Source organism: Hirsutella rhossiliensis (genome assembly GCF_020360975.1).
Source record: "Hirsutella rhossiliensis strain HR02 chromosome Unknown scaffold00019, whole genome shotgun sequence".
In the NCBI taxonomy this organism is placed as follows: domain Eukaryota; kingdom Fungi; phylum Ascomycota; class Sordariomycetes; order Hypocreales; family Ophiocordycipitaceae; genus Hirsutella; species Hirsutella rhossiliensis.
In genome coordinates this window covers 183,252-204,173 of record NW_025408685.1, presented here as the reverse complement: position 1 = coordinate 204,173, position 20,922 = coordinate 183,252, and the positions used below count along the sequence as shown (strand labels likewise).

The 20,922-nt window shown below is 60.3% G+C and overlaps 3 protein-coding genes across 3 annotated transcripts; 2 read left to right on the top strand and 1 right to left on the bottom strand.

Annotated features, from left to right (window-relative positions):
- Positions 1-2,577: 2,577 nt before the first annotated feature.
- HRG_11155 (BAH domain-containing protein) lies at positions 2,578-3,627 on the bottom strand (the record flags this gene model as incomplete). The annotated part of the gene is made up of 7 exons (XM_044869625.1): positions 2,578-2,589; positions 2,679-2,783; positions 2,846-2,851; positions 2,960-2,976; positions 3,040-3,333; positions 3,403-3,533; positions 3,590-3,627. 7 exons carry the CDS (start codon positions 3,625-3,627, stop codon positions 2,578-2,580), a joined length of 603 nt encoding a protein of 200 aa, XP_044715178.1.
- Positions 3,628-6,710: 3,083 nt separating this feature from the next.
- On the top strand, positions 6,711-8,466 carry HRG_11154 (AAA domain-containing protein; the record flags this gene model as incomplete). The annotated part of the gene is made up of 2 exons (XM_044869624.1): positions 6,711-8,263; positions 8,346-8,466. The coding sequence occupies 2 exons, from the start codon at positions 6,711-6,713 to the stop codon at positions 8,464-8,466; spliced, it is 1,674 nt and encodes a 557-aa protein (XP_044715177.1).
- A 2,481-nt stretch (positions 8,467-10,947) lies between these two features.
- Positions 10,948-16,759, top strand: HRG_11153 (ATP-dependent DNA helicase PIF1; the record flags this gene model as incomplete). The annotated part of the gene is made up of 14 exons (XM_044869623.1): positions 10,948-11,513; positions 11,600-11,795; positions 11,863-12,024; positions 12,077-12,473; positions 12,553-12,738; positions 12,897-13,201; positions 13,286-13,976; positions 14,051-14,282; positions 14,335-14,376; positions 14,448-15,159; positions 15,236-15,347; positions 15,398-15,627; positions 15,672-15,966; positions 16,083-16,759. The coding sequence occupies 14 exons, from the start codon at positions 10,948-10,950 to the stop codon at positions 16,757-16,759; spliced, it is 4,803 nt and encodes a 1,600-aa protein (XP_044715176.1).
- Between the last annotated feature and the right edge of the window lie 4,163 nt (positions 16,760-20,922).

Here is a 20,922-nt window from a genome sequence, read left to right as displayed (position 1 = left end):
ACCGCGGGGTTGCAACGTTTCCCCGCTCACAGACCAGCGCACCGGTATGACATGGAAACACGTTCTGACGAAGATAGCGCATGGTATAATCAGCGCGTCTTTCTTCTGCCAATTCATCCGAAACTGGCCATGGACGAACCGATCCGCTTGCTTGGCAGTCGCACCTCGTCGGGATCTCTCGCCGTGTTCGCGGCCGCCCCTTGGTCTTTGGAGAACCCGCATGTGGAGTGGATCGTGATACTGTTGATCCGGACTGCGGCAATCCCTGACGTCGCCATGATCAGCGGCGATTCGAAAGGCTCCTCCTACTGAACAACTCGACGAGTGCCTCGATGATTCGCGACTTGCCGGTCCCGCCCTCGCCGCCGATGAACTGGCAGAGCTGGCCGACGTCGCCTCCGTCGTTTTGTCGTATCAAATCGAGCTGGCGGCATATGATTGAGAAAACGATAGACTGCGTTTTGTTCAGCGTCAGCCGTGTCGCCAACTCTCTGCCCGCCGCTGAGAAAGAGGTTCCCGCCATTGTTGTTGCATTCGAGCCTGACGAGCGATACATAGTCGTACAGGCATAGGCCTCGCAGGCGCTCTCCACGGTGCTGATACGCCTCGACGTGGGAGATCCTGGGGCCTGCTTCTTCGACGACAACCGACTCACCCAGGGGATCATCTGTGACCCCTACGCCACTTTCCTGTCGAAAGACGTGCCAGTACAACAGGTATGTGTTTAGGTACGCCCAGGCGCTGCTGTTGGTAAATTCGGCTGGAGATCCTAGAAGAGCGACGACCTCGGCCTGCAACAGGGACGCTCCGTCAACACACGGTTCGCCACCCTCGTCAAAAACTATATGGTCTGATCCGTGCTCCATGGGGTGTATGTTGCATATCACCATCTCGTCTGCCAGTTCGGCCAACGCAAGCACTAGATCAATCGTGCTTTCCGAGTCTCGGCCCTGCCACGTTTTGGTGCCTCGCGGTAGCAGGCTGCAGAGCCCACAGTCATTAATCAGGTCGATGATCGACTGCGCTTCCCCTTCTCTTCTCGCCGTTACCTCGTCGCCTCCCCAGAGTAGATCGTGGCGATTAAAGTCACCAGCGACGACGAAGTCTGCTCGCCGTCCAGTTCACCGCGGAAGCCCGCTACTAATCCATACATCTCTTACCGCTCTCGACAGCGCCTCCTCGCTCTTCCCCTCTACGTACACCGACGATACCATTAGATATCAGTCTGGTAGCCGAAGGATTGCCGCTGTCAAATCCGCTGACTGCGTTGCCGCTTGCTCCGCCTCGAGGTCACTCCGACCCAGAGCATGGTCCTGATCGGTATCATTCTCACCAGCTGCTGTGGCTTATTGGGCTCGTAATTATCCTGTTGTTTTATCCTCCTCGCTTACGGTTCAGAGATGGCCAATGCACGGTAGCCCTTGAGATCTTCGTCGTTCATCAGGCTCAGCTGCACCGCGTGTTGCTTTCTAATGTTAAGCCGCAGCAGGCGAAAGCTCGTGCACTGTTACGTGATGACCGTTTCGGCCAATTCGGGCTGAATGAGGAAGGCAAATCATCCAGGCTTTTTGAGATCTAGTGGCAAATGTCGTCTAAATCTGACCCACGAGAAGGCAATTATCGGCCAGATTTGAGATGTCTGCCTAGAAAACCGGCAGGAGACTAGGTAATACCGCGCCGTGCACCCTGCTGCTCAAAAGCGATCGCATCCTCCACAGCTTTCCCCGCCAAAAATTTGTACTCTTCATCTAGTCTCTCCGTCGCGGCAATAACTGCATTCTCCTTGTTTTGTAGCTCCGTTCTCTGGGCTGCTATTTCCGAAGAGCTTCTTTTGACCTTGACCGCAAAACGTGCTTGTTACGCTCCAGTTCATTCATAGTCGCTTGCGTCTTCTGTCGGAGCATAGCAATCTCCATACTGCGCCCGAAATCTCTTAAGAGCGTTGCCAATGCCTCAGCATCCAGCAAGAACTTTTCCATGCCCTTCGTGTTAACTTGACGCCGATGAACAGCGCTATGCCGAATGTTGGCAACAGAGCGGAAGAGGCTGTCCAACTGCTTTCCATTGCTCTCCATATCCGAGAAGCCTTTCTGGCGCTTTGAAAGTTCACCAATCCAGCGATTTAGCTCAACTAACTCCGCGCAATCCCATCCACGTTAGTGAAGAGTATCAGGCATCACTCGTTTTCCAAACTCGAAGCAAGTCTCTTCCAAAACATGTTGCAAGTGCACCAAAAGCTGGTGCTGAGTCTTGGAAGGGAGATAGGTCGGCGTCGCAGTCTCGTAGGGTCGATGAGTGACGTCTCCATGGGCAGGCGGCAGCGGGACCAAGCCTGCACCGGTTTGCAAGATCATATAATCGTGTTTCAGGGTACGTTCCGTATGGGAAATATCTGACGCAGAATACCGCGCCCGGAGCTCGGTCGGCTCGACCGCCAATTTGAGCTGTGTGACCTGCGTCTCGACGGAAACATCATGCGAATCCCCATTCACCTCCCGAAGGTTATTGCCATTTTCAACCAACCTTGATACATCTCTGGTGAGGGCGTATGGGGCTCGGGCAAATAGGTCCAACGTCCTAGGCGTGCTGCTGTTGGTATGGTTCGTTTGTGTGGAATCGTCGTTTTCGCACCCTTCGTCATTGAGCGGCGGTCGTGCACCTTGGTTCCTGCCTCGTACAGGAGTCGTTTCGAGTGCGGCCACTTGCTCCTCTGTCGTGCACAGTTCCATTGTCGATGCTTCTGACTGATAGTTGTTGCCGTGCTTGCTCGACGACTCAACCGACTGTACGTACCGAATATGTCAGTTTTCATCATGTGAGACCTTCAACTTGGCAGCATACCTACAGAAAGCTGTAAGGTGTGACAGTCAAGAGCTTGTCGCCAGTGAAGCGCATCCGGAATTCGATCATCGCCCGACCCCATCCAATGGTGGACAGTTGCTCGCATAGCAACACTGACAACGTTAATGACATCCACTAGGGCATCTGTAAGTCCTAGTAATCACAGAGAATACCCATGTTAGGACAGTCTCAACTCACTGTGGTTCGAAGCTATCAACTCATTGTGGCTGTAATGAGGCGACAACTCTGATACCAGCTTCTCGTGATCGACAATATTCGCAGGAAGTTCATCCGGGGAGTACATCCAGCAGACGCGCGCATAGACGTGAGACTCGTCCGATGCCCTGATCTCGAGGATCTTGGCCACCCAACAGTCGGCGAGGCCCAGCACGCGTTGATGTTGAGGATCCTCGCTAGCAGCCTCTTGTCGTTCAACACTTTTGTCATTGGCAATGTACACGAAATCGTCGCTGTGGTACTTGACATTGTCTACTGTTGGGAAGACTTCAATACCGAACTTTTTTCCTGTGAAGCAGTGAGAAGTTCTGGGATCGCACTCACAAACAAAACTTCTGTAGCGGGTCATACCGGACCATCGCTTGTACGGCTTGACGGTATACAACGTGTCCAACGACTGACACGTCTTGAACTTCCCAATGGGCTCGAATGGCGACACCTGGACGAGATATAACCTGCTTTTGTTTGGAACGCCACGCTTACGCTTTTGGAGCTTGGTCCAGCTCCTCACAGGACCGCGCCGCGATTGTGGCCACAGTGAAGGGGCATTCTGCGCGGTTGTTTTCGATGGCGCGATGTCTCTTTCTTCCCGAGCTCATGACCGACACTACTGTCGTGCGATGGAAATTCCGGGCGATTGCACGCGTGCGTTGCCGATTGCAGGCAACAGGCAACTGTCAAGTTGTCTGCTGCGGTGGTGTTGTTTAAGGTTAGGGGCTGAGCTGGATGAGATTTGCTAGAGATCCGGCCACTTCTGCCTCATCAAGACCAGGCCGCTGCCAGGTTCTTCCGAGCCTCCTGCTGGATAACCCGATCACGTGCCATGTACCTTTTGGGTTGCCTAGGTGGTAATCCGTACAACACATTTTGGTAAACGCACAACAGAATGTGGGGCAAATGTGGCGCCACATGGGCCACACTAAGGGCACGATGCTTCCCGCCTAAGGGCACGATGTTTAGTCCTATTTAGGCAAGTGCGCCGACGGGCGCGACAGCTGTACATTGCTGCACAGCCAATTTACTACTACAACACAAGTCACACAGTTTGCGCGCGCCGCCACAACGCGACCGCGTCAAACGATAGATAGCACACTATCGTCGCCGCCCTTGACGCTCAATACCACAGTCTATCGTCACTCTATTATTACGCAACAACCAACGATGACCCCTATAGGCTGCCGTACCCCCTTTTGCTTACTCCACTATAAATGCGGGGGCTGCGATATTAGGTCCGTCTTTTTGTGCCCACTATCGTTGCCACCTTCCTCATTCGGACGAGCCGCAGAACCGCTGTTCTGACAAGACACTACATGTAAGTTACAGCCACGAAGTGGCTTTGACGCACTGCCCAGTTTGTCCGTGGATTCTTGCCCCTCAAGTAGCGAACGTGGATGCGCCCTATTCTCCATGATGCAATGGCGTGCAGGCCTCCAAGTCACGATGTAGCCGCATCTAGGCTGCTCTCACCTTTCTTCCGAACAAAGGCTATCCCCTGCAAAGGCAAGGGCTGTGAGAATGTCGCCACTAAGGGTCACGAGTAAGGAACGTATGATAAAAGGAGACCTAGGATGACGAGTCTTACTTGGGGTAAAGCAGGTAGCTACAGGCCATGTCATTAGAGCCTTCGCCCACCTAAAGCCGAGATGGCCCATCCGCATCGGCAATCGAATACTGTCAGACAATTGGCTCCACACGGGTCAGAGATGGCATCAGGCAATTGATGAGAATTATCTAAAGAACAAGAAGTGAATGAACGAACGCACGGAGTTGTGCAGCTCTTTAATTCAGCCCGAAGGGCGTGCCATTGTGCCTTGAGGAACGAAAGGATTTCTGCCTTTGTGAGGAACGAAAGGATTTCTATGCCGCGTCTGCCTTTTGCCTTGAGGAACGAGGAACGAGTGACGAAAGGTTCTTAGGGTTCCTCCCCGGGGAGAAACAAAATGCCTTGAGGAACAGGTAAGGCAACCCCTCACGGGTTGCGCAAAGGGCCTTGAGGAACGAAGACTGAAGATTGGAGAGACAATCAAGACAAAGACAGGGCGAGAGAAAAAAACGCAAGCAGGCGGTAGCGCTAGGAACTAAAGCATGCAAGAAGGTAGGCAAAGAAAGCGGCCATTCGGGCACTATCTGTTAGATCCGGTAGAATCCGGGTAGATGCAGCTACGATAGCGTCAGGCTACTAGTGGCAGCGCCAACGGTAGCGCAGACGATAGCGCACCAGGTAGCGCAGCCGATGAGGCCACGAGGACATCTATGAGACAGTTACAGAGATATGACGTGATGGCATGTCATAGGGGATTGAGGCCATCGCCCTTTGATATAGGGCTTGGGGCAGAGCACCCCCAAATGGGGGACACAGACAGACACACACATCATACCTCACTTCATCCGATCGTACCATTCTTGCTGTGTCCGTGACCTATCCGACGAGAACCTCATCAAGGTTCTGACACTATCCCGCAGCGGGGAAGAGGCAGAAAAAGCAAGAAGGCAGGTAAAGCGGTGATGACGGACGGCGGTTGCGGTGTAAGCGAGAGGAAGGGAGTATAAGAGGGGCACCAAGGCACGAATAGGAGAACAAGAGCAGAAGCGTCTACCCTAGCTACCGATCGAGCAGTTAGGAAAACAACTACAGCATGGCCATTTGCAACGTTTCCGTGGACTTCTGGTGCGAATTCGGGGCCACGGGCTCAAGTACAAGCATAGCATCCCGAAGATGCTTGTGACGCAGGTAGGCCAGGCGAGGCCGAACCACGAAGCCAGCGCACGGTTCCTACAGTGGATAAGGCCGATCCTACGGGAGCACGAGGCAGCGTGTCGGAAGGCAGCAGGGGCACGCTGCGAGAGCTGCGGCGGAGTCGCAAAGGACATTCTACAAAGCCCGATATCGTACCTACAGGCTACACGCAGAGAGACCGTTTGTGCTCGTGGTCGTGTCGTCGTTCTGCGGACAAGAAGGATGCGAAATTAGGGCGAGGCAGGAAATGCAGGACACAATGGCAGAGGCGGGGCAGCGCAAAGCAAATGCAAGGGCAGGATCGGCAGAGCACAGAGGAAGGTCTGCCGGGTTTGCGGAGAGAATGGCGGGGCGAGGAGGTGCAGCCGATGCCTGGCGGTCTCGTACTGCAGCAGGCAAGACCAAAAGGAGGACTGGAAGGTGCACAAGAAGGGATGCAAGCCAAAGGCAAGCTAGGGAGCTAGTGAGAGGAAGCAAGCCGTAGAGGCGGGCTTACGGCCAGCCTCACACGCCGCAACGGCCTTTGTAGAACCTACCGCCGACTTAAGAGAGCAGAACGTCAGCCAAATGCAGAACCGTCTACCCACCCGCCCTAAATAGAGAGTCTGATAGTAGTAGCATCGCCGCGAGCCTCGTCCTTATAGCTTATATAACTAAGAAACGGCGTATAAGATTATATAGTAGAAATCCGTATCCTCCGTATAGAGCAATGACTGATAGGCGAGAAGCGGAGTCGCCTTTCGCCGAGGCGCAACTATAGTCCCCCGCTAAACGCAGCCTAGAGGTGCGGCGGCAAGCCGGCAAAGAGAGAGGAGGGGAGGAAGGTCGGAGGTTGCTCGCGACGATAGAGTCGAGAGGGGAAGCCGGGCTGGCCGTCGGCTTCGGCGAGGACGACATGGACGTAACGGCGGCCGACGGCGACGCAGACACAGGCACGGCGGCGGGGATGCTCGTGCGGCTCGGCCCGTCGAGCTCGTTCGTTGGCGCCGCCGGGGAGCTGGCGGGGCAGCTAACGCTCAACGAGAAGCAGGCCATCGCCCTCCTAATCGTGTGCCGGCAGCTCGACCGAATCCGGCGTGGCGATGACACAGGCGGCGATGGCGGCGGCCAACTCTGCCTGTTCATCGGCGGCGAGGGCGGTGCCGGCAAGTCGCGCATCATCGAGGCGCTCGCGGAGCTGCTCGCCCGGAGGGACCTATCGAGCCGGGTACTGGTTACGGCGACGTCGGGGACGGCGGCAGCGCGGATCAACGGCATCACGCTGCACTCGGCCTGCGGCCTTACGGTCGGCCAGGGCGGCCGGGCGGGAGGGGCGACGAGGGACATTGACGGCGTACGGCTGCCGGGCCAGGGCGAGCGCTTCGTCGACGGCCGGTCGCGGATGGACTGGCAGGAGAAGGAGGTGCTGGTGATCGACGAGGTCAGCATGCTCGGGGCGCGGACGCTGCACGCCGCCAACGAGCAGCTCTGCCGGCTGCGGGGGGTCGGCGCGGGACTTCGGCGGCATCCCGGTAGTGATCCTCTGCGGCGACTTCCACCAGTTCCGGCCGGTGCAGGAACGGTCGATCCTGCTGCCGAGCGCGGCGGTGGCGTGGGACGAGGACGGGGCGTTCGCGGCCGAGCAGCGGCGGCAGCACGACAAGGCGCACGCGCTGTGGCGGCGCTTCACGACGGTCGTCATGCTGACGAGCAGATGCGGGCCGCCGGCGACCCGGAGCTGCGGCGGCTGCTCGGGCGGATCCGCCGGGGCGAGCAGGACCGGTCGGACCTAGAGCTGCTCAACTCGAGATGCTACCGGCCGGGCAGGCGGATCCCGTGGGAGACGGGCCTGACGGTGGTGACGCCGCTCAACCGGAACCGCTGGAACCTCAACCTAGAGGCGGCGCTCGCGTTCCGGGAGAGGCGGCGGACGGCGGCGCGCGTCTTCCTCTCCGAGCATAAGTGGAGGGACGGCGTGCCGACGGAAGAGGAGGCGGTGCTAATGCTAGGCCAGGGCGACGACAGCGCGACGCCGGTGCCGGCCGTCTTCCTCTTCGTGCCAGGCATGCCGGTCGTCGTGAACCAGAACACGCACCAGGGGCTAAAGCTTGTGAACGGGGCCGGGTACACGGCGGTGGACGTCATCCCCGACCGCGCCTTCCCCGGCCACCGCGTCTCGGCGGAGCTCATCATGCACTTCGGGCCGCCGGCGGGCATCGTGCTGGCCTCGGAGACGACCAAGGACTTCCACTTCGTCGGGATGCCTGCCGGGACGATCCTGCTAACGCCCATCAGCGTCAAGATCACAGCGCAGCGGAAGCGGCCATGGCAGCGCAACGACGTCAGCCGGAGGGGCCTGCCGTGCGCCGCGGCCTTCGCCTGCACCGACTATAAGGTGCAGGGCGGGACGCTAGAGCGCGTGGCGCTGGAGCTGCGGGGGGCGAGGATGACGACGGTCGAGGGAGGGCGGTGCCGTCGTCGTGCGACCCGTATAGCCTATACGTGCAGCTGTCGCGGTGCCCGACGCTCGACGGCATCATGCTCGTATCAGAGGTGCGGAGCGGGACCTAGTGGGGAACCGGGTGCCTGAGGAGATGACGGCAGCGCAGGCCCGGCTAGAGGAGCTTAGCAGGCAGACAACACAGGAGGCGGCCGACTGGCTCCGCAGGTAACGCAGGCGCCCTGCATTTTCCACACTTCTGACGTAAAAGGAGTGTAGGTTAAGGGCCAGGAGGACGGGCGAAGGGGGTGGTCTGTGGAGGCGTGTGGTCTATGGCGGAGTTAGAAGCCGGGCCGGCTTGGGCACCTTCCTCTATGTGGTCTGCGGCGGCGTATGGTCTACGGAGGCGTTGGAAGCGAACTGCGCAGCTGGAACTAAAAGGGGCAGCAAGGGGGCAGGGCATTATTTATTTTTATTTATTAACGAATGAAAAGCGAGAACATCGACGAATGAAAAGCGAGAAAAGAACAACCGACGAATCAACGAGGTAAGGCAACCCCCTGGGTTGCGCACAAAAGCCTTGAGGAACGAAGACACGGTCGACTACCCGGCCGGCAGCGGAGACGGACGGCGTCGAGACCGGGCTGGAGGTCCCGTCGCAAGAGGGAGAGGCCGGCGCCGGCAACGACGCCGTGGAAGGAGACGACGGGAGGGGCCGAGGGGAAGTGGCCGTCGGGAGGCCAAGGAGCGCGGGAGGACGCCACAAGGAGAAGTCAGCGACGCGGCAGGGGAGGAGACACATACAGGGCGGGGGGCATGGATGGTAGCCATAGTCGCGGACGACGAGCGTGGGAATTGTAGACGACGGTATCGCCCGGGCCGGCGTGGAGACCGTCGCGGCACTCGAACCCCCCAGGGGAGGGCATGGGAGTGGACGTGGCTGTTAACGAAGAACCGATGCTCGGACCGGTCGGGGTCGACGACCGGCTGGCCGTAAATCGAGAGGTTTACCTAGGCTAAAGAAGAGAGAGACAGCCGGGTCGGCGGCATCCGGCTCCGAGCGGAGGGGCGCGTACTCGGCCGGGAGCAGCTACGAGGGGACGGGCAGGAAGACACGGGCGATAGCCTTCGGCGTTAAGGTTCTTGATGCGGTGCTCGTCTTAGTGGGCGAACCTCGAGGGGCAGTCGGGCTGGGCGAAGAACATCATAGACATGTCACCGTCGACGCTCTTGCCAGTACTAGGGGCCTCTTCAGATGCGGCGGAGAGGCGGCCGAAGACGGGGACGAAGACATGGCGAGGTTGTATAGCGTAAGAGCGACGCTGCCGTTTTGAATCGTTTAAGCGGGGCAGAATAGGAGCAGGAACTCTTCCTATTTTTGTATCGTTGGAAGAAACCGGCGGGAAGTGAAGGGCCAGGGCCGCCTTACAGAACACGAGCATAGATATTAACGGAAACACGGGAAAATTTTTAGCGGTTAGGAGAACATGGAAAGAGCGTTGTCTAGAGAATGCTATGAGAAGCGAGGGAAAAGGGCAAAAGGCGGTCTGCTTAGGGATAGAGGGTTTTTAAGACAACCGACATACGGGAAGCCATATTGTCACAGAATAGGGCAGCTTCATTGGCGACACGTTTAAGACATGGGGTTAAAAGCCAGTATGCAAGCATCTAACCTCGAACCAAGGCGCTTAGCGACATAGCTCCAGATAACAAGGAGAGCGTAGAATGTAAAGCACGAGTAAGAGGAAGGTGCCGTAGCGACTTACATGTAAAGACCGGCCTAGGCCGTTGCATGCGATAGCAGCAGGCAGTTCCCGGTAGGCTTAATGGAAAGTCGGCGCCGGTATAATGTGAAGAGCAGCAGCATGCTTATAGACGTACTACGGAGCTCTATATAGAGTACATAGGTCATTGTAAATGTAAAGTGTCCGTTACGCATAAGCTGCATGCCGAGTAGCAACATAAGCGCAAGACGAGCAGCCCAGGAAAGGACGTATACGTCGACGTCCGACTCACGAGGCTCCACGTCAGGGCATAGCAGCACGAGGTAGATGAGAGGTTTATAAAGGTAGTGGCAGCCAGTATCGCGATGGAGTCAGCTGCTGGAGGGGACCGCGCGGAGCAGGGGGCGCGAGCCCGGCGCAGGAAGCCCACGGACCGCGTGGCGCCTTGGAGACGCCGGTCGAGGACGGTCGGGCGGGGACGCTTGGAGACCGATAGGTGCGACTGCCAACGGCGGCGACATCGCCCAGCCTAGGCAGGGCGAAGCGGACATGGGAATAGGTGGAACGGCCACACCACGCCGCAGCCGAGTGTCGACGAGGGCGCGAAGCGCAGGCGGGGAAGACCACCGAGGCAGCAGAGACTCCAAGCCGACGCAAGGCAGCAGGCGTTGCGGCGTATCCAGCCCCGGCCGACACCGATCGCAGCCGGTCTCACACCGCCGCCGAGCGAGGGCGGCCCGCCTAGAGGCCAGCAGGCGCCGCGGCACATCCGGGCTCGGCCGGTTCTGAGGGCGGGAGTCCACGCGGCGCCCCCCACCGAGGCGGGACCGAGCGTCGGAAGCACGGACAGCCAACAAGCCGGTACGGTCGCAGAGCGAGGCCAAGGCGCATGAAGACGGCTAACGGGGCGCAGGCAGGACAATGAATCGGCAGCCCGGGGGAGAGCGGAAGAGGAAGGGCCGCACCCCCGGCGGGCAGGCCGAAGGGAAATGCTCCGGGTCCGGGTGGGCCAGAAAACCCCAAGACGGAGGGAGCTGCAGGCCGAGGACCTAGCCAGCGTACTGCAGCACCTCGAGGAGGAGTTCGTGGCGGGCGAGAGGCTCGCAGACGAGCAGACGTGGTGCATGCCGGTGCCGCGCGCGAGGCAGGTGCGAACGGTGCAGAGGTTCTACCGGGCGTTCCACGACGCCGGCACGCTACCGGTCTTGACCTGCAAGGTATGTTACCGGAAGCGGTCAAGAGAGGAGCTAAGAAATGGCGTGGAGAGGTGGCCATGGCGGAGCCCCGTCACGGAGGGCGGCCGGTCTCTATTCGCGTGCCGAAGCTGCTTCCCCGAGGGCCGGGCGGTGCCGGTATGCGCAGAGTGCGCGCGGTGCCTCGGGCGTGAGAGGGCTTCGCCTGGCATGCACCTCCACGGCCGGCTCGGCTGCGAGCACGCGTACCCCGACGAGCTCAAGGGCCTCACGCCGGTCGAGGAGAAGCTGATCTCGCTCAACTCGTGCTACGGCTTCGTGACGAGGTATAGCATCCCCGGCGGGCAGAGGCAGAGCGTGAGGTATCCGAGGCACGTCAAGGGCCATATCACGGTATTCCCGAATGACGTGCAGGGGCTGGTGACCAAGGTGCTCCCGCACCCGCTAGTCCGGGTTATGGACGAGATCCATGTCTCGTGGCAGGGGCCGAGAAGCCGGGGCCACGCGACCTGTCGGGCCTCCTGTCGGTAAGGCGGCGGGCGGTCGAGAGGGCGCTCGTCTGGCAGGAGAACAACCCGCTCTACGGCGAGGTCGAGATCGACGTGGCGGAGATGGAGAGCTGGGGCTCCGCCGCACGGGGTGCCGTCGGTGGTATGCGAGCGCCTGGAGCGAAACGAGCCGTCAGCGCGGGAGAGGACGCGGACCGCGCAGGTGGTGCCGCCGACGGAGCGGGCCATGGACGACGAGGGCGCGGTCGAGATCGAGGAGATCCTCGTCATGTTAAGCCAGGGCGGGATCCCGCGGAGGAGTCGCGACGTCAGGCCCACGTGCGACGACGAAGAGGACGGCGCTAGGCCCGAAGAGGGCGGGGAAGTAATCGACGAGGTGACGTCGTCCGGCATGTTCCCGCTCGACGGGCCGCCAGGGGTGGCGGACGCCGAGAAGATTCGCTTCGCCCGCGACGCCGTCGGGCCGACGGAGCGCGCGCCCGCGCAGGCCTAGGACGTGGGTGGGGACGGCGGCCGGAGGGGCGGCGCGCGGCGGCGATGGCGACAAGTACGAGCCCTATATCCAGGTACGGCGCGGCAACGAGTTCGCCGACTCGGCGGACGCCTCCTTCTTCGCCAAGACCTTCCCGACGCTATTTCCCTTTGGCGTGGGGGGGCCGAGGCTCGCCGACGAGGCCGCTACCCGTGGAAGCGAGACTACCGGGTGGCGGGGCCGGGCTGCCGAGGCGGAGCGGGTCGCGGAGGGCCTCACGTCGACCCGGAACATGAACCTCAAGCATGGGCCGACGTCGTGCTACGGCGCCACGGCGGCCGGTTCGCGACGCATCCCATCTTCGCCTTCCTAGTGTTTAATATGGGGTGCGGTCTAGGAACCGCCAGGCCAGTATGCTAGGCGTAACGAGGAAGAACTTCGCAAAGGTCGAGGGTCTACTAAAGTCGTTAACGACGCAGAGGCTCGAGGCGGCGAGGGTCGAGCTCGAGGCCACGGGCAAGACCGGCGACGACGGGGTAAAGGAGCTCCTCCGGTCCCTATCGGTGTTTGGCCACCGGCAGCCGATGTCGAGGGAGAGCCGCCTAAGTATGCGGAAGAAGATACTATCTCTCATCGTCAGATACGGGGTGCCGGCCATTTGGTTCACGCTAAACCCGAACGATATTACGAACCCGGTAAAGCTACGGCTGGCGGCGTACCGCGCCCGCGACCCGAAGCGGCCGAGGCCTTCCTAAGAGAGCTAGGGACTGCGTATAAGCGGGTGCGGCTGGCGATAGCGGACCCGATGAGCGCGGCCGTCTTCTTTCACCGGGAGATAAAGCTCTTCTTCGAGCATTACGTCGACGTCGGGGACGAGTCGGTGTTCGGGCACGTCGGGGCGTACTACGGGGCGGTAGAGACGAACGAACGAGGTGCTCTCCACCTCCACGGGCTTCTCTGGCTAAAGGGCAATGCGCGCCTCGGCGAGGCGCTGGCCGGCGCCGGCGGCGAGGAGCAGGCAGCGTACCGGGAGCGAATAATCCGCTACGTAGACAGCGTCTTCTCCGAGGTAAGGCGGACGACGTCTAGAGGCGTAGCCTCCCGGCTCCGTCGAACGCAGAATAAAGGGGCCGAAACTAACCCTAGGCCGTAGGAGCTAGACGCAGAAGGGCACCACGCTGTGCAGGCGGAGCGGTCGATCACGGCGCACATGTCGTCGTGGCTTGACGACGTCGAGCGCTTTACGGACGCGTTCGACGAGGAGGCCAACTTCTGCGCCGGCGCGACGCAGGTCCATACGCATAGCGCGACCTGCGTCAAGTACTCGCTCGCGGGGGCCGGTCGTAAGGGCGACCTCTGCCGTTTTAAGGCGCCCTGGAGGCTAGTAGAGAGGACGGCGCTCACGGCGGACGGCGTGCTGGAGATCCGGCGGACACATAGCATGGTGAACCGGTGGAACAAGGCGATGGCGGTAGGGCTGCGGCACAACCACGACATCTCGTTCATCGCGACGCAGCGCAAGACCATGGCCCTGATCTACTACATCACCAACTATGCGACTAAGGTAGAGGACCCTACGTGGAAGCGGGTGGCCGCCGCGGCCGAGTTACTCCCGACCTTAGAGCCGACAGCAGAGAGCAGTATCCCCAGCGCCGACCGCAACGATAGCGGGGGGAACGGAGCCGGAGAGGAGGCCGCGGCGGACCCTATAAGGGGGAACAAGACGAGGGTATTCCTACTAAAGGCGGCGAACCGAATCTTCACGGAGCGCCCGCTATCCCAGGTCGAGGTGATCGCCGACCTCCTGGGGTATCCGCGGAGTTTTGCAGCGGCGCGGCGTGGGCGTACGTGAACACGAACCAGCTCTACTGGGCCGTCTTCCGCCAGTGGCGGCACCTCCGACTGGCGAGCGGGGTAGAGGCGACGGCGAGCGACGCGCCGGACGAGACGGTCGTCGTCGAGGAGGCGGGGCCGAGGATCTCCTTCATCGAGGCCTACCGGCATAGAGGCGGGCTCCTACAGGGCCTCTGTCTCTACGACTACGCGTCGCTCGTAAGGCTGAAACGGAATGGCGGAGGCGCCGAGGGCTGCGCGGCCTGGGGCGAGATACCCTTTAACGAGAGCTGGGCTCCGGGAAGGACTGGGCGCAAGTGCTCAGACGGCCGGGTAAGGGGCGAGCGTACGCCTAGACGGGTACCTCAGTAAGGAGTTCGGCGAGGAAGACGAGGAGTCATGTCATCGGAGGTACGTATAGCAAAGCCGAGGGCGTACCGTCGGACGGCGACGCGGCCCGTGGCCCGGCTAACGGTGCAAAGGGCGGCGGTGCAGCATCTAGCGCTGTTCGTGCCGTGGGAGGCATTCGTCTGCGAGGAGACGGGCGACATCAACGATATCTGGGCGCGGGAGCGGGCGGCGCTGGCGCCGAGGATCGCGCGGCTCGCGGACAACGTACAGCTGCTCCGGCGGTCGGCGGAGGACGCCAAGCGCGACGCCAGGCAATGGGCCGCTACGACCGAGGAGGGCGAGCCGGCGGCGGCGGCACGCGCCAACGAGGGCGCGGAGGAGGCGGCCGAGGGGGGCGGGCAGGTGTACCGCGCCGGCGGCGCAGGCGACGCGGCGCGGCTCATCGACGTTTTCCGGAACGCCGCCGGCGCGGGCCAGGTAACGGCGCGGTCGGCGGAGCTGCTGGCGATGACGCAGCAGCTCTGCCGGTTTCAGCAGTCGGCGCTCTCGTCGGCGGCCGAGCTCGATGCGACGGTGGTGGCGGGCGAGGCGGGGCCGAGGCGGGTAATCCTCGCGGGGTCGACCCTCTCCGGGGCGGCGCTGCCGCGGCAAGAGCAGGTAAGAGCCATCAAGTCGCAGCAGAGGAGCGCCGCGCGGAGCGGAGCGGGCGATCCAAGGAATCCAGGGCGGCGCGGCGGCGTCGGCGCCCGGGGCCGACCGAGTGCGGCGCTACGCGGGGTGATGGGCGGCTTCGGCGAGGACGACGTCGAGGTGACGGCAGCGGACGCCGACGCGGGGATGCGTGTGCGGCTCGGCCCGTCGAGCTCGTTTGTCGCCGCCGGCGGAGCTAGCGGGCCGGCTAACGCTTAACGAGAAGCAGTCGATCGCCCTCCTCATCATATGCCGCCAGCTCGATCAGGCCCGGCAGGGCGGCGACGCCGGCGACAGCGGCGACGCCGGCCAGCTCTGTCTATTCGTCGGCGGCGAGGGCGGTACCGGCAAGTCGCGCGTCATTGAGGCGCTCGTCGAGCTGTTCGCCCAGAGGACCTATCGAGCCAGCTACTAATCACGGCGACATCGGGGACGGCGGCGGCGCGGATCAACGGCATCACCCTGCACTCGGCCTGCGGCCTCTTGGTCGGCCAGGGCGGCCAGGCGGGGGGGTCGGCGAGGGAGGTAGACGGGGTGCGGCTGCCGGGACAGGGCGAACGCTTCGTCGACGGCCGGTCGCGGATGGACTGGCAGGAGAAGGAGGTGCTGGTGATCGACGAGGTCAGCATGCTCGGGCGCGCACGCTGCACGCGGCGAACGAGCAGCTCTGCCGGCTGCGGGGCTCGCCGCGGGACTTCGGCGGCATCCCGGTAGTGATCCTCTGCGGCGACTTCCATCAGTTCCGGCCGGTGCAGGAGCGGTCGATCCTGCTGCCGAGCGCGGCGGTGCCGTGGGACGCGGACGGCGCGTTCGCGGCCGAGCGGCGGCGGCAGCACGATAAGGCGCACGCGCTATGGAGGAAGTTTACGACGGTCGTCATGCTCGACGAGCAGATGCGCGCCGCCGGCGACCGGAGCTACGGCGGCTGCTCGGGCGGATCCGGCGGGGGGAGCAGGACCGGTCGGACCTAGACCTCCTCAACTCGAGGTGCTACCGGGCGGGCAGGCGGATACCGTGGGAGACTGGGGTGACGGTGGTGACGCCGCTTAACAGGAATCGCTGGAACCTCAACCTAGAGGCGGCCCTCGCGTTCCGGGCCCGGCAACGGACGGCGGCGCGCATCTTCGTCTCCGAGCATAAGTGGAGGGACGGCACGCCGACGGAGGAGGAGGCGGTGCTGATGCTAGGCCAGGGCGACGACAGCGCGACTCCGGTGCCGGCCGTCTTCCTCTTCGTGCCCGGCATGCCGGTCGTCGTGAACCAGAACACGCACCAGGGGCTGAAGCTAGTGAACGGGGCCGGGTACACGGCGGTCGACGTCATACCCGACCGGGCCTTCCCCGGCCACCGGGTCTCGGCGGAGCTGACAATGCACTTCGGGCCGCCGGTCGGCATGGTGCTGGCCTCGGAGACGACCAAGGATTTCCACTTCGTGGGGATGCCGTCCGGGACGATCCTGCTGACGCCCATCAGCGTCAAGATCCAGGCCCAGCGGAAGCGGCCGTGGCAGCGGAACGACGTTAGCCGGAGGGGCCTGCCGTGCGCCGCGGCCTTCGCCTGCACCGACTACAAGGTGCAGGGCGGGACGCTGGAGCGCGTGGCGCTGGAGCTCCGGGGGGCGAGGACGACGACCGTCGACGGGCGCGCGGTACCGTCGCCGTGCGACCCGTATAGCCTATACGTGCAGCTATCGCGGTGCCCGACGCTCGACGGCATCATGCTCGTGTCGGAGGTGCGGAGAGGGACCTGGTAGGGAACAGGGTGCCCGAGGAGATGACGGCGGCGCAGGCACGGCTAGAGAGGCTCAGTGAGAGGACCGTCGGGGAGGCGCTACGCTGGCTCGGCGATGACCTCCCGGGGCCGCGGGGAGGGACAAGACGAGACTGGGGGGGGATAAATAGATAGAACGCCCAACTATTTCCTCATTAGGCCCGAGCCGCAGAACCACCGTTCTCACAAAACCTCGGCGGGGGCAAGTTCTATACGTCTTCTTCCAAGACACCCCAAAAGAAAGGCAAAGGGCCCGGCTAGGAGTGATAGGCGGCCGAGAGGGCGGACGAAACAGGGCCGTTCCATCAGAAAAAAAGGAGGCCGGAGGAAGGAGCGGTAAGCAGTCGAGGTTGCGGGGAAGCTTTCAAACCATGATAATTTCCTTTCCGACCAATCAAAAGGGAGGAACCCGACCAATCAGAGGACGGGAGTTTTGGGGGGAAAAAAATAGGGTTGGGTGGTCGCGCGATAAGAAGAGGCCTTTCGTTCCTCAAGGCACCCTAAGAACCTTTCGTCACTCGTTCCTCGTTCCTCAAGGCATTGATGGCGGTGTTTTTTTTTCTTTCTCCCCGGGGAGGAACCAGAAGAACCTTTTCGTCACTAACGTTCCTCAAGGCATGGCGAATTTTGTTTCTCCCCGGGGAGGAACCCTAAGAACCTTTCGTCACTCGTTCCTCGTTCCTCAAGGCAAGGCACTCGTTCCTCGTTCCTCAAGGCAAGGCATGGCGAATTTTGTTTCTCCCCGGGGAGGAACCCTAAGAACCTTTCGTCACTCGTTCCTCGTTCCTCAAGGCACCACGTAAGTCATCTACGTCAGCAACGTCAGCTCCATCTCCCCGATCGAATAGCTCTTCTAGCTATGAGATCGATAGTTCAGTCTCTCGAGGTCCCCGAGCCAGTAATAGTTATGCCGGACTCCTCAAAGGGTCCCCGTTCGAATAGGAGATCCTCCGGACCCCTCAGTGGTCTAGGAAGAAGAAACAACAGTTTGCAGACTTCCCTTCTTACCTGGTTTCAAGCTGTATTACCTAGAGAGACCTAGAGACCTCAACTCGTTCGGACCTTCTTCTCGACATCAGGAGCTCCCGCCCCTTTCCTGGGTTTTCTCTGGAGTGCTGCTATTCGCACAAACCAAAAACCTATTCGCACCTTTCCCCTTAGCGTCGGTCCAACGCCAGGCCCCGCCACCTAATTTGTATATGTATCCCTGGGTACCAGGATGACCTCCCTAAGTCACTGCAGACCACGCATGGCATACATCTAGGCACGCACATTAGGCTAATATTGTCGGAAAAACGCGGTTGTCAGATATATGTGTTAATTGCAGCGCACCTGTCGGAGCGCGTTCCACTTTTGCCTGCGTGGCGCAATGGTCTTCGCGACAAATATAGTGCTCTAATTCGCATGGAAAACACATCTTCACTACGGAGGAACATTTCAAAAGTTCTTGCTGACGCTAAAAGAACCCTGTACGCAAAAGAAAAGGAAGAACCCGTACATGAAATTGACCTCAATCGTCCTCAATCGATTCTATTTTACCAAAATGAAGACCGATATTGCAACCCGGGCATTAATTATGACGTGAAAGGCGCCTTGCAGCGGCAAATCGTCGGCTGAGATAGCTTATTTGACTGGCATTTCACCTCGTACGAACTCGTCTTTGTCTGGCTTCTTCAGTGGGACAATTTTCGCGTTTTTCCATTGGCGAGGTACCACGCCGTCTCGGAGAGATGCATCGAAGAGAGCAAATATCCGATCCTTTGCCACCGGCCAAAGTTGCCTCCATACCGCTGTCGGAAGTTCATCTCCTCCGGGTGCTTTCCACGGTTTCGCTGTCATGACCTTTTCCTCGACCTCTCCCAAAGTCAACTCGGGCATGGGTACCGCTTTCCGCTGTGGTCGCACCCCCTCATCCTCGATTCTCGCAGGCAAGGGTGGAAAGAAGGTACTGAGCAGCTCGTCCACCTGGTCTGTTAGGGCAATGTTCCTCTACTGTATCGATACCTGACTCAAGTCCCTGTGTCTGACCTGCCTCTTTCACTAGGGTTTACATGTGCGTGGATTTGACTGTCAGTCTGCTCCCTCTGACAGATCCGTTGGACAACGCGCGTTGGCCACGATCAATATGGTAGCAATGGTGTCACACACTTGGGAGGAAAACCGTAGGCAAAAGAATGCTTGATTCCTTCTATCTAATGAGTGACCGTGGTCGGAAATTTATACCTGTACTGGTTGGTGCCGTTGGCCGCAGGCATCTGAGACATAGCAAGCAGAAGCGTAGTCGCGTGAAGTTATTCCCACCACGCCACGATGGCACGAATCATCAGTGGTGCTGTTAACGGTCGACGTGACGAGCGGCTTGAAATTGACAGGTTGCCCGAAGCCATTTGAGGCCCGTCGCCCCGAGCCATCCAGTCCCGGCCGGCCAGTAGGGCCGAGGCTTCTGCCACAACTCCCGCTGCAGCCGGGCCGCTTGTTTCAGCCTTGGCCGGAAGCCCGGGGGCTCCGCAGGATATCCGGTCCCAACCGATATGGAGGGCCGCCGGGTCTTCGCCGCCGGCGACGAGAAGTTCGGACGTTCCGCGGAACATTCGGCCACAGCCGACATGGAAGGCCGCCGGCCCTTCACCGCCGTCGAGCAGGATAGGTTTAGGTTCAGCCTTGGCCGGAAACCGGATGTCTCCGCAGGATATCCGGCCCCAGCCGACATGGAGGGCTGCCGGCCCTTCGCCGCCGTCGAGCGGGACTAGCCCGGCCGTAGTCTCGGCCGGAAGCCAGCACTCGCCGCGAGCCATCCAGTCCCGGCCGGCCAGCAGGGCCGAGGCTTCTACCACAACTCCCGCCGCAGCCGGGCCGCCTGTTAGCGGCAGAGATAGCGCATCGGCAGGTACGGCCGTAGAGCGAGGTGAAGGTCCATGGCGGCGATAGCTAACAGGACGCAGGCAGAGCGGTGATAAGACGGCAGGCGAGAGAAGAGCAGAAGAGGAAACGCCATCTTGGTAGTGGGCAGGCCGGGCGGAAACGCGCCAGGGTGGGTGAAAAGATGCCAAGACGGAGGGAGCTGCAGGCCGAGGACCTAGCCAGCGCGCTACGGCACCTCGACGAGGAGTGGAACGGACCAATGGCATCACAGGAACACCAGTCCAGTCAGATAATCTCAGACCACCCAAACCGACCGACTGCTCCGGCCGGTCGGTCTGTCTGTTAGCCACACCGTCAGAATGGCTTGGTCAGAACACGATACTCAACATAGTCCTCGCCGTCAATATGAACGATACCATGCCCCACCCCCCTTTCGGTAACACCCACCTTTCGGTAGCGCATTAGAAAATATCCCCACCAAAAACCATCAATTTCACTTACACCGATTCCAACCAGCTTTGAAGATATTCACAAGCCGTCACTTGGAGTAGATAGAGGATTGATTGAATTCTACTTTTCGATGGTTGAATGTTTGTACAGGGATCTGTGGCCTGTGCGTACCTTGCACGCGAAATTACCATCCAACCCCCTAATCTCCTTCCGCCTCCTGACGATGATTCTTCTCGTTATTCCTCCACCACATGACCAAAATGACCTTAAAGCGGCCTCGGAGTATTTATACGGAGGATATTATGGCTAATGCGATAACTGATGTCACAAAAAACGGCTTGTCGCAGTACCGCGCCGCCCAAAAGTATGACATACCTCAGCAGTCTATTTCCGACAGACTCAAAGGCCAGGTAGCCCTGGCTGATCAGATCCAGCCTCGTCAACTCTTGAGTAAGTCTCAGGAAGCTCGCTTGGTTTCTTGGATCCTCCGCCAAGAGTCTCTCGGCTATGCTCCCTCCCACAGTCAGATCCGCGCATGTGTGGAGGCTGTTATGAAGCAACTGAACAACGAGCGGACAGTGGGGCGCAACTGGGTCTCTAAATTCATCAATCGCCATCCGGACATCAAGAACAAGCGTGGGAGACGTCAGGAAGCTAATCGATTTAATGCTTTTACGCCTCGGGCGGTTCACTGGTTCTTCGATATCAGGGAAAAGGAGTATGGATGGATTAAACCAGAAAATACCGTGAATGTTGACGAAGGCGGTATTATGTCTGGCTTTGGTGAGTATTTGGCTTGTCTTTCATTACTTTTACTAACCAGACTCTTTTGCC